At 43.5% G+C, this 14,806-nt stretch overlaps 1 protein-coding gene across 1 annotated transcript in view; it reads left to right on the forward strand.

The window, feature by feature from the left end:
- Positions 1–364: 364 nt before the first annotated feature.
- ADGRE3 (adhesion G protein-coupled receptor E3) overlaps positions 365–14,806 on the forward strand; it is a 62,165-nt gene continuing 47,723 nt past the window's right edge. The window contains exons 1-3 of the mRNA XM_073016857.1: positions 365–535; positions 9,405–9,455; positions 14,529–14,648. Coding sequence (XP_072872958.1) covers positions 511–535; positions 9,405–9,455; positions 14,529–14,648 — 196 coding nt within the window. The 5' untranslated portion in view covers positions 365–510. The remainder of the gene's footprint in view (positions 536–9,404; positions 9,456–14,528; positions 14,649–14,806) is intronic.

Here is a 14,806-nt window from a genome sequence, read left to right on the forward strand (position 1 = left end):
TCTATGAGACTTTGGGACTCTTAACTTCTTCTGGCTCAGCAATCATAACCAGTAAGTATCATCTACTGGGAGAAGAGAAAGATATGTGAAAATGACTCCTCTGGAAACTTCAGATACCAACACGGATGCCCTAAAATCTGGTTTACCCAGCTCAAAACCACAGGGTTATTTAAGATTTATTTTGGTCCCAAAGGCACTTCCTCATCCTCAGGCAATGTGATGTAACTTACAGGGCATTTCTTTGTTAGGGTTTACCAACTCAATCATCCTAAAGGTGATCAACAACAGCTAAGCAGAAAAGGTACAGCAAATAAACGAAAAGCAGAACCATGAGTCTGATGGCGAAAAAGCGGAAGCAGTTCGCTTTTCTGATAGCAATTTCATGAGTCAGCTGACCTGAGATACATACATCAATCCTCATGAGATTTCTTCAGCAAGGAAAGGTGGTTGGCTTACGGCACAGTAGGGAGCTTCCAGGGCTGGCTGGTGTGGGATACCTGTACCACAGGAATGCAGGGGTCATCCCTTCTTCCAGGTATGTGTGACTGTAGCAATGACTGAGACTTAACCTATCCCCCAGTCAGGGGCCACTTTATTCAACAATTGGTTATTTTCTCCTCCTCTTTCTTCTGCTCTGAACATTCTCACCTTTTCCCTTTGGAGTATGGTTTCCTTCCTGACTACCCTATTCAAAGTATGCTCTCAAATATCCCTAAAATGTTCCTTACCCAATCTAGTAGCTTGGTTTTTTGTTTGTTTTGTTTTGTTTTTTGAGATGGAATCTTGCTGTCACCCAGGCTGGAGCACAGTGACACGATCTTGGCTCACTGCAACCTCTGCCTCCCGGGTTCAAGTGATTCTCCTGCCTCAGCCTCCTAAGTAGCTGGGATTCCAGGCACACATCACCACACTTGGCTAATTTTTGTAGTTTTAGTAGAGACGGGGTTTCACCATGTTGCCCTGGCTGATTTCAAACTCCTGACCTCAGGTGATCCGCCTGCCTCGGCCTGCTAGGATTACAGGCATGAGCCACCGCACCCAGCCTCTAATAGGTTGTTCATCTTCCTCTTGGCGAGTTTTGTTTTCTAACTGATGTCCTCTCCTTCTTGATAACTTCTGCAACCTAGCCCTGCCCTGACTTTTTTCCTTTTTCTCTTGCTATTCTTTCTTCTCCCTCCTTTATCATTTTCCTGTGATAAGAAAATAAATGATAATTTTATTATTAATTTTAGAGGTCATTATATTAAGTGAAATAACTCAGATACCAAAAGACAAATGCCTTATGTTCTCGTTTATCAGTGGAAGCTAAATAATGTGGACACATGGACATAGAGAGTAGAATGATAGACGATGAAGACTGGGAAGGCAGAGGGAGTAGAAGGAGAGTGGAAAATGAGAAGTTACCTAATGGGTACAATGTACATCATTTGGATGGTGGGTACTCTAAAAGTCTTGACTTCACCACTGTGCAATCAATGCATGTAACAAAAATTACACTTGTATCCCATAAATTTATACAAACAAAATAATAATAATCAACGTTTTTGAAAACTCACTATGCATCTTACATGTACTAATCTGTTGCATCATCAGTACGCTCATGGGGTATCCTCAACTTACAGATGAGAAAACCGGGACACAGAGAGGTTATGTTATTTGTCCAACATCACACAGCTAGTAAATAACTGGGATTTGAACCCAAACCGTCTATCTCTGGATCTTTGCTATAATGCTCCTCCCACAGGATCCTTCCTGGGGAGTCTTCTGTTTTTCCACTCCCTCTCCCTATAGGAATCTCGTAATTCCATGGCTTCAACCACCATCTCTGTACAGATGAAATCCCATCCATCTTTCCAGCTCCAGATGAATTAACAATATAGACAGTCCCAATATCAGTCAAAGCTTATATTTATTAAGCAGCTACTTTAGCCTGACATTAGGCTTAAATTGCTTTACATTGTCACACAGCATCTCCACATTACAGATAATAAATTGCATCATAGAGAGAATTGCTCAAAGCCTCACAGCTATTCTGCTGCAGAGGCAGTTGATAGGCCATAAATTTGATCAAAATAATACAAGCTACATTTAAATCCTAATGCCGTGTCTCCCTCACCTTTGTAACCCCTAGCCTAGCATCTTATATATATAAGAGGTGTTTCAGTATATGTGGAATCAAACATGAATGAAGCCTGCCTTGTTGCAACTGGAGACAGAGTCCTCGACACTTCTGAGGTGGATTATCAGTGAATTTCCGTTATCCAGGAACTTTTAGCCTACATCACTAGACGGTACAGGCAAGGGTGAAGATATGAGCATTGGGTCAAGAATTAGGGTTCTAGGGTTGGGCATGGTGGCTCATACCTGTAATCCCAGAGCTTTGGCAGGCCAAGGCAGGAAGATTGCTGGAGCCAGGAGTTCGAGACCAATCTGAGCAACATAGCAAGACTCTGTCGCCACGAAATACTAAAAAAAAAAAAAAAAAAAAAAAAATTAGCCAGGCCCTGGTGGCACATACCTGTAGTCCCAGCTACCCTGGAGGCTGAGGTGGGAGGATTGCTTGAGCTCAAGAGTTCAAGGTTACAGTGAACTGTGATTGCATCACTGCACTCCAGCCTGAGCAACAGAGCTCAAATGATAATATAGGCAGCAAGCCAGAGCAATTAGGCAACAAGAAAGAAAGAAAAAGCATCCAAACGGGAAAGGAGGAAATCAAATGGTGACAGAGGCAGCCAGCGTCGGTGGAGGACTTTCCGCCTGACATTGTGCTCCACGCAGTCCCTCATTTGGGTCATCTCCAAAACCCCACAAAGTAGGTCATACTGCCACCCTATTTCACATCAGGAAACTTAGTGAGGTTAAACAACTTACCCAAATTTGCCCATTTGCCCAACTAGTGTACCAGCCACTTAACCCCAGGGCACCCGTTTCCTCATCTGCAAAATGAGTCAGTGGATGATTTCTAAAGTTTCTTAGAACTCTGGGATTCTGACACACCCATGACTCTTCAGAAACCCTAACTTAAGACACATGCCCAAATTAGTGAGTAATTTGCTGGTTAGACTAAAGACTAATTAGTCTTTAGTCTTGCTGTTTAGACTAAAGATTAGTCTGAAGGAAACATGATGGTCCCCCAGACTGCCTGCGTTTTAGGAACAGGGTTAACACTACTCAGCCATATGGGTTTATCAGTTAGCCCTTTGAGCTAGTCATCATTTGGGCAGGTGTAAGGTTTGTGTGGCTGCTACACATTCATGTTGACACAAAAGAAGAAAGGGCTGGGCACAGTGGCTCACGCCTATAATTCCAACACTTTGGGAGGCTGCGGAGGGAGGGTCACTTGAGACGAATAGTCCAAGACCAGCTCGGTTAACACAGCAAGACCCAATCTCTACCAAAAAAATCTTTTTTTAATTAGCCACGAGTGGTATCTCATGTATGTAGCCCAGGAGTGCAAGGCTATATATAGTGAGCTATGATTGCACCACTCCAACCGGGGCAACAGAAAGAGAACCCGCCTCAAAAAAATAAAAATACAAATAAAAAAATGTAGGAGGAAGGGGACTTTAAAGGAAACATCAGCCTGATGTCAAGCCCAGCTGAGAATATTCAAAACGTTCTATGAATGCAATTGCACAACTAACTGATAACAAACCGGACCTGGCGTCTTCTTAGGGAAGAGTGAGAATTATGGGAAGAAAAATAACAGTCCCCCCAAAGACGTCCACATCCTAATCCCTGGAACCTGTTAATATGTTACCTTACATGATAAAAGAAACTTTGCAAATGTTGATTAAGCTAAGAATCTTAATATGGAGTTAGTACCCTGAATTTTCCAGGGCGCCTAATATAATAATCACGAAGGTCCTCTTAAGAGGAAGGTGGAAGATCAGGAAGACAAGAAGATGCCGTGCTGCTGGATTTAAAGAAGGGGGAAGTGTCTATGAGCCAAGAATTGCAGGCAGCTTCTAGAAGCTGGAAAAGGCAAGGAGACAGATTCTCCCCTAGAGCTTTCAAAAGAAACCAGCCCCGCTAACATTGTTGATTTTAGCCTATAGAGGCTGATTTAAGACTTCTGACCTCCAGACCTGCAAGAGAATAAATCAGTGTTGCTTTAAGCCACTACATTCATGGTAATTTGTGATAGCAGCAATTGGGAACTCAAGAGAGGGATCCAGAAAGATTTAGATTGCTCCCATTGCCACTCTTGAAGAGTCACACAGTTAGCCCCCAGGGCCTCTTCTCCAAAATCCTGCCATTGGTCTGCACTGCCCTAAATGACCAAGTCACATATCACTCTGTACTGGACTTTGAGGCTCCAGTCAGATCTGGTGAGTGGCATCTGCCGGGAGAAAAAGGACAAGTCACTATCACAATAAACATGCCAACCTAGTATTTACAATCTGAACAGCACTTCCATGCGTGTAGTCCCCTGTGGGATTTCTGAAGGAGAGGCTATGTGGTGTAATGGGTTATCAGCTAGAACCCAGAACCCGTGTTTAACCTCAGCTCTGCCACTGACTAGCCCCGGGGAATGGAGCAAGCTACTCACCCTCCCCGTGTCTCCATTTCTTAATCTGAAAACCGGAGATGATGCTAATAGCACTTTCCTGCTAAAGTCGTTGCAAAACTGAATGAGTGTATGTGTGTAAAGTGCATAGTATGCAGTAAGAGCTATTTTCTCTTAGGCATTATGGAAATAGGGTTGAGACCTTTGCACAATTCCCCCACAAAGGAAATTTTCTCTCCAAGACATTAGTGAGCAATGAGGAGTGAGTGTTTAAGTCAAACAGAAATCCTGGAGCTGAAAAATGCAATTGACAAACTAAAAAATGCATCAACTGTCTCAACAGAAGAATTGATCAAGCAGAAGAAATTCTGTTGGCTCAAAGTCAGGCTACTCAAAAATACAGTCAGAGGGGAAAAAAAAGAAAAAAATGTTTAAATGCTTATGAGATACAGAAAATAGCCTCAAAATGGTAAATCTAAGAGTAATTGGCCTAAAAGAGGAAGTGAAGAAATAGATAGGGGTAGAAGTGTAAACCAAAAATAGAATTCTAAGCCCCCTGACCATCTGAATGAACCCTTCCCCTCAACAAGGGCATTCTAAAGCTAAGCTGAAAAACTAGCTCATGATGGGAAATGGGAGGGAGTGGAACATACCTCTTTATACACTCCTCCCTTTTGGAATTACTGAGAATTCCAACAAACTCTTTAAGTCTGATAAAAAACATTTACAATCAGCCAGGTGTGGTGGTTCATGCCTGTAATCTCAGCACTTTCGGAGGCCGTCAGGAGATCGAGACCATCCGGGCTAACATGGTGAAACCCTGTCTCTACTAAAACTACAAAAAATAAGCTGGGCTTGGTGGCGGGCACCTGTAGTCCACGACCCCTTTATCTTAACCCAAACATTCCTAAGTCTTTTTTTTTTTTTTTTTTTTTTGAGTTGGAGTTTCACTCTTGTTGCCCAGGCTGGAGTGCAATGGCAATATCTCAGCTCACTGCAACCTCCGCCTCCCAGGTTCAAGCCATTTTCCTGCCTCAGCTTCCCAAGAAGCTGGGATTACAGGCATGTGCCACCACGCCCGGCTAATTTTGCATTTTTAGTAGAGACAGGGTTTCTCCATGGTGGTCAGACTGGTCTCGAACTCCCGACCTCAGGCTGCCTGCCTCAGCCTCCCAAAGTGCTGGGATTACAGGCATGAGCCACTGCACCCAGCCACATTCCTAAGTCTTTAGACAATAACAACTCTTTCAACAATTACCAATCAGAAAATCTTTCAATCTGTCTATGACCTGGAAGCCCCACTTCCAGTTGTCCCACCTTTCTGGACAGAACCAATGTATAGCTTACATGTATTTGATTGATGTCTCATGCCTCCCTAAAGTGTATAAAATTAAGCTGTACCCTGACCACCTCAGGCACATGTTCTCAAGATCTCTTGAGGGCAGTGTCATGGACCATTAGTCACTCATACTTGGCTCAGAACAAATCTCTTCAAATATTTTGCAGAGTTTGACTCTTTTTGTCGACAGAAGGTTTATTCAAAGAAATAATGGCAGGGAAGTTTGCAAATCTAGAGAAATAAATTAATATCCATATAGGATCCATATAGGTCCAAGATCACCAAGGAGATTCAATTAAAACAAGAAGATTCCAAGGCATATAATAATTAAACTCTCAAAGGTCAAGGACAAAGAGAGGACCCTAAAAGCAGCATGAAAAAAGAAACAAATAACATGTAAAGGAGATCCAGTATGTCTGACAACAAACCTTTTAGTGGGAAACTCACAGGACAGGAGACAGTAAGATATACTCAGCGGTATACAGTTCTAGTTTTAAAAAATGAAAAGAGTTGGTCAGGTGCAGTGGCTCACACCTGTAATCCCAGCACTTTGGCAGGCTGAGGTGAGCAGATCACGAGGTCAGGAGTTCAAAACCAGCCAGTCCAACATAGTGAAACCCCATCTCTACTAAAAATACAAAAATTAGCTGGGCATGGAGGCACGTGCCTGTAATCCCAGCTACTCAGGAGGCTGAGGCAGGAGAACTGCTTGCACCCAGGAGGTGGAGGTTACAGTGAGCCAAGATCGCACCATTGCATTCCAGCCTGAGCAACAGGGCGAGACTCCATTTCAAAAAAAAAAAAAAAAATGAAAAGAATTATGGAGATGGTTGCAAAACATTATGAACATACTGAATTCCACTAAACTGTACATTTAAAATGGTTAAGATGGTAAATTTCATGTTATGTGTATTCTATCATAACTTTAAAAATGGGGAAAAAATCAATGAGCAAGGTGGATTTTACTATCTCATTCATAGGCAGGATAGAGGGATGCTTACATTACTTTTTACTCAGAAAAAGTCCCACCTGCTTCAAGTCTCGCTTCTTAGCCATCAGCTTCCACATCTCCTCCCTGCTGAGCCTCCTCTGGGCAGCCACAGTGTCCCTTCTCCACCTACTCTAGACTCTCAGCCTCAGATCTTCTCTCAATCCTTCCAACCCCGGTCCTTTATCATGCACAGGAATCAAACTTTATCCCAGTTCCACCAAAATAATTCACTCTCATCTATACCCATTACCCTATTTGGTAGACAAAGACCCTTTTGTTATCAGGACCCACCTTCTTAGGGGATAAGCAATGTTGCAAATAAGGTTATGAGTCACCAGAGCTCAATTTCAAGTAGTGCACGCCAGAAGGCTGTGATGGTTGTTTATACTGAAAAATTTCCACACCATTTGTAAATAATCATTACCCAGAACCAGTTCCCGGGACACTCCTGCCAGTCAAGACCTTGCCTGGGGACCCCAACTGAGCAGGTGAAAGGCTAATGCCTGATGCATCAGAGAGGGTCTCTCGGGTTTATTCTGATTGGTCAATTCCTGCACCATACCAGTTGTCAAAATATTTTTAATACCATTCTTACAAATGGCAAATAATTCTGTAAATAAGCATTCCAGGACCACCCAACTGAGCCCTTCACAGATTCCTGACCCACGGAAGCCATAAGAGAATGAAAAGAAGGTACAGTGAGAACAAGTGATCAGAGTGATGGAAGATTGGGAAAGGAAGACAAAAAAAGCAGTCCATCTGTCCAGCATCTTTAGGTCTTTGCAGAAGCAGGAACATGACTGATGATACCTCCTGATGTTGGAAAGGCATGGGAAAGAGCAAAGGGTTCTTTACCAGACACAACAGAGCCAGCCTGAGCAGACTATTTGCCAAAAAGGCAGAAATAATATCCCCCATCCAAAATGTGATTCTAGAATCTTGCTGGTCTCTCATAAGGAGGAAGAACTTGATTTTTCTCCACTTGAATCTGAATGAGCTTGTAACTTGCTTGTAACCAAGGGAATATGATGAAAGTAGAGCTGGGTGACTTTCAGGGATGAATGTCAAGAGGAGATACAGCCTCACTGGCTGGGACACTCATGCTTAGAGCTTAGATGTGCCATTAAAGCAGCCTGCTTCAGGTCTCCATGTTGGAAGGAAGCCCAAAGCAGCCCATCACCCTGAGACAACAGGTGAAGGGACAACAATGCCCAGCTAGTTCTCAGCTGTTGCAGCCCCATCCACTAACTGACTACAATCATGAGACCATCAAGCTAGAACCGCCCAGCTGAACCCTTCCCAGATTCTTGACCCACAGAAACCAAGAGTGATAACAAAACAAACATTTTTTTCTTAGATTCAACAGGTACATGTGCTTGAATGTTACATGGATATTACGTGCATAATGGTGGAGACTGGGTTTCTGATGTACTATCACCCAAATATTAAACATTGTACCCAATAGGTAATTTTTCAACTCTCACCACCCCACATCCTCCCCTTTTTTAGTGGCTTAAAACAACATTTTTGTTGAGTATGGAGATCTCTGAAAGAACTAAAGATAGAACTACTGTTGGACTCAGAAATCCCACTACTGGGTATCTACCCAAAAAAATAATCATCATCATCACTGGGCTAGGCACAGTGGCTCATGCCTGTAATCTCAGCAGTTTGGGAGGCTGAGGCAAGGTGGATCACTTGAAGTCAGGAGTTCAACACCAGCCTGGCCAACATGTTGAAACCCCCCTCTCTACTAAAAATACAAAAATTAGCCAGGAGTGGTAGCGAGCACCTGTAATCCAAGCTACTTGTTAGGCTAAGGCAGGAGAATCGATTGAACCTGGGAGGCGGAGGTTGTGGTGAGCCAAGATTGCGCCACTGCACTCCAGCCTGAGTGACAGAAAAAGACTCTGTCTCAAAAAAAAAAAAAAAAAAGTAATCATTATATCAAAAAGACACCTGCACTCATATGTTTATGGCAGCACTATTCACAATAGCCAAGTCATGGTTATTATGAAATCCCCAGAATCTATTGTCTCCATCTTCATGTCCAGGTCTGCCTGTTATTTAGCTCCCACATATAAGTGAGAACATACAATATTTGATTTTCTGCTTCTGAGTTAGTTCACTTAGGATAATGACCTCCAGCTCCATCAGTGTTGCTGCTGAGGGCATGATTTCATTCTTTCTTATGGCTGCATAGTATTCCATGGTGCATATATGGCATATTTTCCTTATCAACTGTTGGTGGACACTTAGGTTGGCTCCATGACTTGCCTATTGTGAATAATGCTACTGTAAACATATGAGTGCAGGTGTCTTTTTGATATAATGATTTATTTTCCTTTGGGTAGATACCCAGTAGTGGGATTGCTGGGTCCAACAGTGGTCCTATTTTTAGTTCTTTGAGAGATCTCCATCCTCAACAAAAATGTTGTTTTAAGTCATTACATTTTTATGATTTGTTACAGTGATAGATAACTGATACACAGCCCTTGGGGCATTTCTTGGAATCATTCCTCAATTGTTTCATGTCTCTCCCTTCTGTTTCCCATCTATTCCAGGCCTCTGCTTTCTGCTGAGCTTCTTTGGAGCTGTGATTCCAAAAATCAAAGGTGAGTGCTCAGAGCCAGAACAGGGAAGGTGTGGACCCAGGGCTGGACCTGGATCCACTTTTCTCCAATGGGCTTGAGAAAAGTGCCTGTTCTGAGAGCAATATTTGGGAAGGCTTGCTCCTGTGTTTCATTACTTGTTTGCTTAATTGATATAGCCTTTTATTTATCTTCTTGTTTGATTTTTAATCTGTCTGTTTTTGCTAACCACAATGGGTACAACGTGGAGATAGAACAGAAAAGAAAACACACACAGTCTCATGAAGCAGACATTCTAGTGGGAAGAGACAAAGGAACGGTAATCATTATCATTCTGATTATAAACAAGTCAACAAATAATGAAATAAGGTCATTTCTGTTTAACGTTACTCCCCTGGGACTCTCTCTCTGGATTCACATGTACCTCTTGAATTTAAGAAAAAAAAAAAAAAAAAGAAGTTTGTCTGGTTATCACTCTTGGTTTCTGTGGGTTAAGAATCTGGGAAGGACTCAGGTGTAGGGTGGAGCCTGATAGTCTCTTTTTTTCTTCTTCTTCCTTTTTTTTTTAATTTTTTAATTTTTTTTTTTTTTTTTTTTTTTTTGAGACGAGTCTCGCTCTGTCGCCCAGGCTGGAGTGCAGTGGCCAGATCTCAGCTCGCTGCAAGCTCCACCTCTCGGGTTCACGCCATTCTCCTGCCTCAGCCTCCCGAGTAGCTGGGACTACAGGCGCCCGCCACCTTGCCTGGCTACTTTTTTTGTATTTTTTAGTAGAGACGGGGTTTCACCGTGTTAGCCAGGATGGTCTCGATCTCCTGACCTCGTGATCCGCCCATCTTGGCCTCCCAAAGTGCTGGGATCACAGGCTTGAGCCACCGCGCCCGGCCTTCTTCTTTTTTTGAGACAGAGTCTCACTCTGCCACCCAGGCTAGAGTGCAGTAGTGCTATCTCGGCTCACTGCAACCTCCGCCTCCCAGGTTCAAGTGAATCTCGTGCCTCAGCCTCCTGAGTAGCTGGGACTAGAGACACACGACACGCTGGGCTGATTTTTGCATTTTTTGTAGAGACTGGGTTTCACCATGACACCCAGGCTGGTCTCCAACTCCTGGCCTCAAATCGCCTGCCCACCTCGACTTCCCAAATTGCTGGGATTACAGGCAGGAGCCACCAACCCTGGCCTGGAGTGAATGTTCAGTGGGTATAGAGTTTCAGTTTTACAAGAGGAAAACAGTTACGGAGATGGTTCCACAACATTATGAATGTATTAAATTCCACTGAACTGTACACTTAGTAATGGCTAAGATGGTAAATTTCTTTTTTTTCTTTTTTTTTTTTTAATGATACTTTAAGTTCTAGGGTACATGTGCACAACGTGCAGATTTGTTACGTAGGTATACATGTGCCATGTTGGTGGGCTGCGTCCATCAACTTGACATTTACATTAGGTATTTCTCCTAATGCTATCCCTCCCCCAGTCTCCCACTCCCCATACTGAGTAAACCAGTATACTCAGTATGGTAAGGTATTAAGCCCTAGAAAAGATTAAGAGTAGATTTTTAGAGCTGACTTTGAACTAAGCAGAACCTGGGCAGGAAGGGAAGGGACAGGAAAGAAATGAGTGGCAGAGGGTACCACCTCTCCCTGTCCCCCTAGGATAATTGTGCATACTTAGTGGGTGACTATTTTGCTCCACTGAGTACAATACTACCTCTCCTATATACAAATGGCCAACAGGCCAGGCGCGGTGGCTGACGCCTGTAATCCCAGCACTCTGAGAGGCTGAGGCAGGTGGATCACTTGAAGTCGGGAGTTTGAAACCAGCCTGGCCAACATGGTGAAACCCCGTCTCTACCAAAAACACAAAAATTAGCCAGGTGTGGTGGGGTGCATCTGTAACCCCAGCTACTCGGGAGGCTGAGACAGGAGAATCGCTTGAACCTGGGTGGTGGAGGCTACAGTGGAGTGCAAAAGTACACCTTTGCACTCCAGCCTGGGTGACAGGGCAAGACTCTGTCTTTAAAAAAAAAAAATGGCCGAGAAACATGAAAAAATGCTCAACATCATTAATTATACGGGAAATGCAAATCAAAACCACAATGCAATACCACCTTACTCCTGCAAGAATGGCCATAATCAAAAAACTAATAGATGTTGGCCGGGCGCGGTGTCTCACGCCTGTAATCCCAGTACTTTGGGAGGCCGAGGCAGGCGGATCACAAGGTCAGGAGATCGAGACCATCCTGGCTAACATGGTGAAATCCCATTTCTACTAAAAATACACACAAAAAAATTAGCCTGGCGTGGTGGCGGGTGCCTGTAGTCCCAGCTACTCAGGAGGCTGAGGGAGGAGAATGGTGTGAACCCGGGAGGCGGAGCTTGCAGTGAGCCAAGATCAACCCACTGCACTCCAGCCTGGGCGACAGAGCGAGACCCCATCCCAAAAATAAATAAATAAATAATATATGTTGGCTTGGATGTAGTGAAAAGGGAACACTTTACACCGATGGTGGGAATTAAAACTAGTACAACCACCTTGGAAAACACTGTGGAGGTTCCTTAAAGAACTAAAAGTAGCTCTACCATTTGATCCAGCAATCCCACTACTGGGTATCTACCCAGAGGAAAAGCAGCATTATACAAAAACATACTTGCACAAGCATGTTTACAGCAGCACAATTCACAATTGCAAAACTATGGAACCAGCTCAAATGCCCATCAATCAACAAGTGGATAAAGAAAACACTATATATATATGTGTGTGTGTGTGTGTGTGTATGTGTATATATGTGTATAAATATATAACTTATATATTATAATATATAATTATATATTGTTATATATTATATTATATTATAACATACAAATTATATAACATATAATTTTATTTTTACCCAAAAATAAAATTCCAAAGACTAGGCATGGTGGCTCACACCTGTAATCCCAGTGCTTTGGGAGGTCAAGGCAGGCAGATCACTTGAGCCCAGGAGTTAAGAGACCAGCCTGGGCAACACAGCAAGACCCCCATCTCTACGAAAAAAATTTGTTTAATTAGCTGGGCATTTTGGCACATGCCTGTAATCTGAGCTACTCAGAAGGCTGAGGCAGGAGGATCATTTGAACCCAGGAGGTTGAGGATGCAGTGGGCTATGATCATGCCACTGCACACCAGCCTGGGCAATAGAGCGAGATCCTATCTCTTAAAAAATAAAGTAAAATAAGGCTGGGCGTGGTGGCTCAAGCCTGTAATCCCAGCACTTTGGGAGGCCGAGACGGGTGGATCACGAGGTCAGGAGATTGAGACTATCCTGATTAACCTGGTGAAACCCCGTCTCTACTAAAAAATACAAAAAACTAGCCAGGCAAGGTGGCGGGCGCCTGTAGTCCCAGCTACTCGGGAGGCTGAGGCAGGAGAATGGCGTAAACCCGGGAGGCGGAGCTTGCAGTGAGCTGAGATCCGGCCACTGCACTCCAGCCTGGACGACACAGTGAGACTCCATCTCAAAAAAAAATAAAAATAAAAAAATAAAGTAAAATAAAACAAAATCCAAAATGCATTAAGACTTGTGTGCACAGTCAATTACACCCTTGCTTCAGTAGCATATTTGGCACTGTCCATCCCCAGGATGGAATACTGTAATGTCTTTTAAAATAATGAGGTTTCTCCACACGTGAAGCTGTGGAAAAAATTCTCAGGAAAAATTTTACAGGAAAACCAAACAGAGCAGTATGTGTATTATGTTCCTATAACGTAAAGAAAAAGGATGCACATATGTGTGTTTATGGATTGGAATTTTTCTGAAAAGTATACAATAGGCAGTAGACAGCTCAGAATCTGGGGTAATAAGAGACTTATTGTTGGATTTCTTTTTTCAATTCTGTGAATTTATCATTTTCATAATCATGAAGCTTAAAGAAAAAATACCTAAACATATACCATGATCAGAATCTACCTCCCATGGTACCCTAGAAATTCAAATTTTTTTGTTTGTTTTAGAGACAGAGCCTCACTCTGTCACCCAGGTTACAGTGCAGTGACATGACCACGACTCATTGCAGCCTCAAACTCCTGGGCTCAAGCAATCCTCCCGCTTCAGCCTCCAGAGTAGCTGGGACTACAGGCACATACCACCATGCCTGGCTAATTTTTAAATTACTTTTTATAGCAATAGTGTCTTGCTATGTTACCCAGGCTGCTCTCCACCATGCCACTCACCATGCTTCTCACCATGGTGAGATTGCAATGGTGTGACCTTGGCTCTCTGAAACCTCCGCCTCCCGGGTTCAAGCAATTCTCCTGCCTCAACCTCCTGAGTAGTTGGGATTACAGGCATGAGCCACCACACTCGGCTAATTTTGTATTTTCAGTAGAGACGGGGTTTCACCATGTTGGTCAGGCTTGTCTTGAACTCCTGACTTCAGGTGATCCACCTGCCTCAGCCTCCCAAAGTGCTGGGATGACAGGCACCTGCCACCACACCTGGCCAATTTTGTATTTTTCAGTAGAGACGGGGTTTCACCATGTGAAAATTCTCGCCAGGCGGAGTGAGCCACCGTGCCTGGACACTCTAATTTTTTAATGTGCTTAGATCTCACAAGAGGAAAAGACACAAGTTTCCTCAGCCTTCAGAGGCCCTGCCCAGAGGCAATTATTATTATTATTTACGTATATAATATGTCAGGGGAGTGGGGGACTGGGGGAGGGATAGCATTAGGAGAAATACCTAATGTAAATATTGAGTTGATGGGTGCAGCAAACCAACATGGCACACGTATACCTATGTAACAAATATATATGTTTTGAAACGGAGTCTCCCTCTGTCACCCAGGCTGGAGTGCAGTGGTGCAATCTCAGCTCACTGCAACCTCCACCTCACAAGTTCGAGCAATTCTCCTGCCTCAGCCTCCTGAGTAGCTAGGATTATACGCATGAGCCACCACACCCTGCTATCTTTTGTATTTTTAGTAGAGATGATGGGGTTTTAGCATGTTGACCAGGCTTGTCTTGAACTCCTTACCTCAGGTGATCCAGAGGCAGGGCCTAATTATAACAGGAGAGTTTGTGACCCCAGTCCATTTAACCTGCCTGTCTTCTCCCTGCAGTTTCCTGTAACTGCCCCCCAAATGCTTCCTGTGTCAATAACGGTCACTGCACCTGCAACAGTGGATATATTTCTGGATCTGGGCAGAAACTATTCACATTCCCCTTGGAGACATGTAACGGTAAAGTATTTTATTATTATTATTATTATTATTTTATTATTATTTTTAGAGACAGGGTCTTGCTCTGTTGCCCAGGCTGGACTAATGTGGCATGATCAAAGCTCACCACAGGCTGGACACAGTGGTTCAAGCCTGTAATCCCAGCACTTGGGGAGGCC

Source organism: Chlorocebus sabaeus, chromosome 6, assembly GCF_047675955.1.
Source record: "Chlorocebus sabaeus isolate Y175 chromosome 6, mChlSab1.0.hap1, whole genome shotgun sequence".
NCBI lineage: Eukaryota > Metazoa > Chordata > Mammalia > Primates > Cercopithecidae > Chlorocebus > Chlorocebus sabaeus.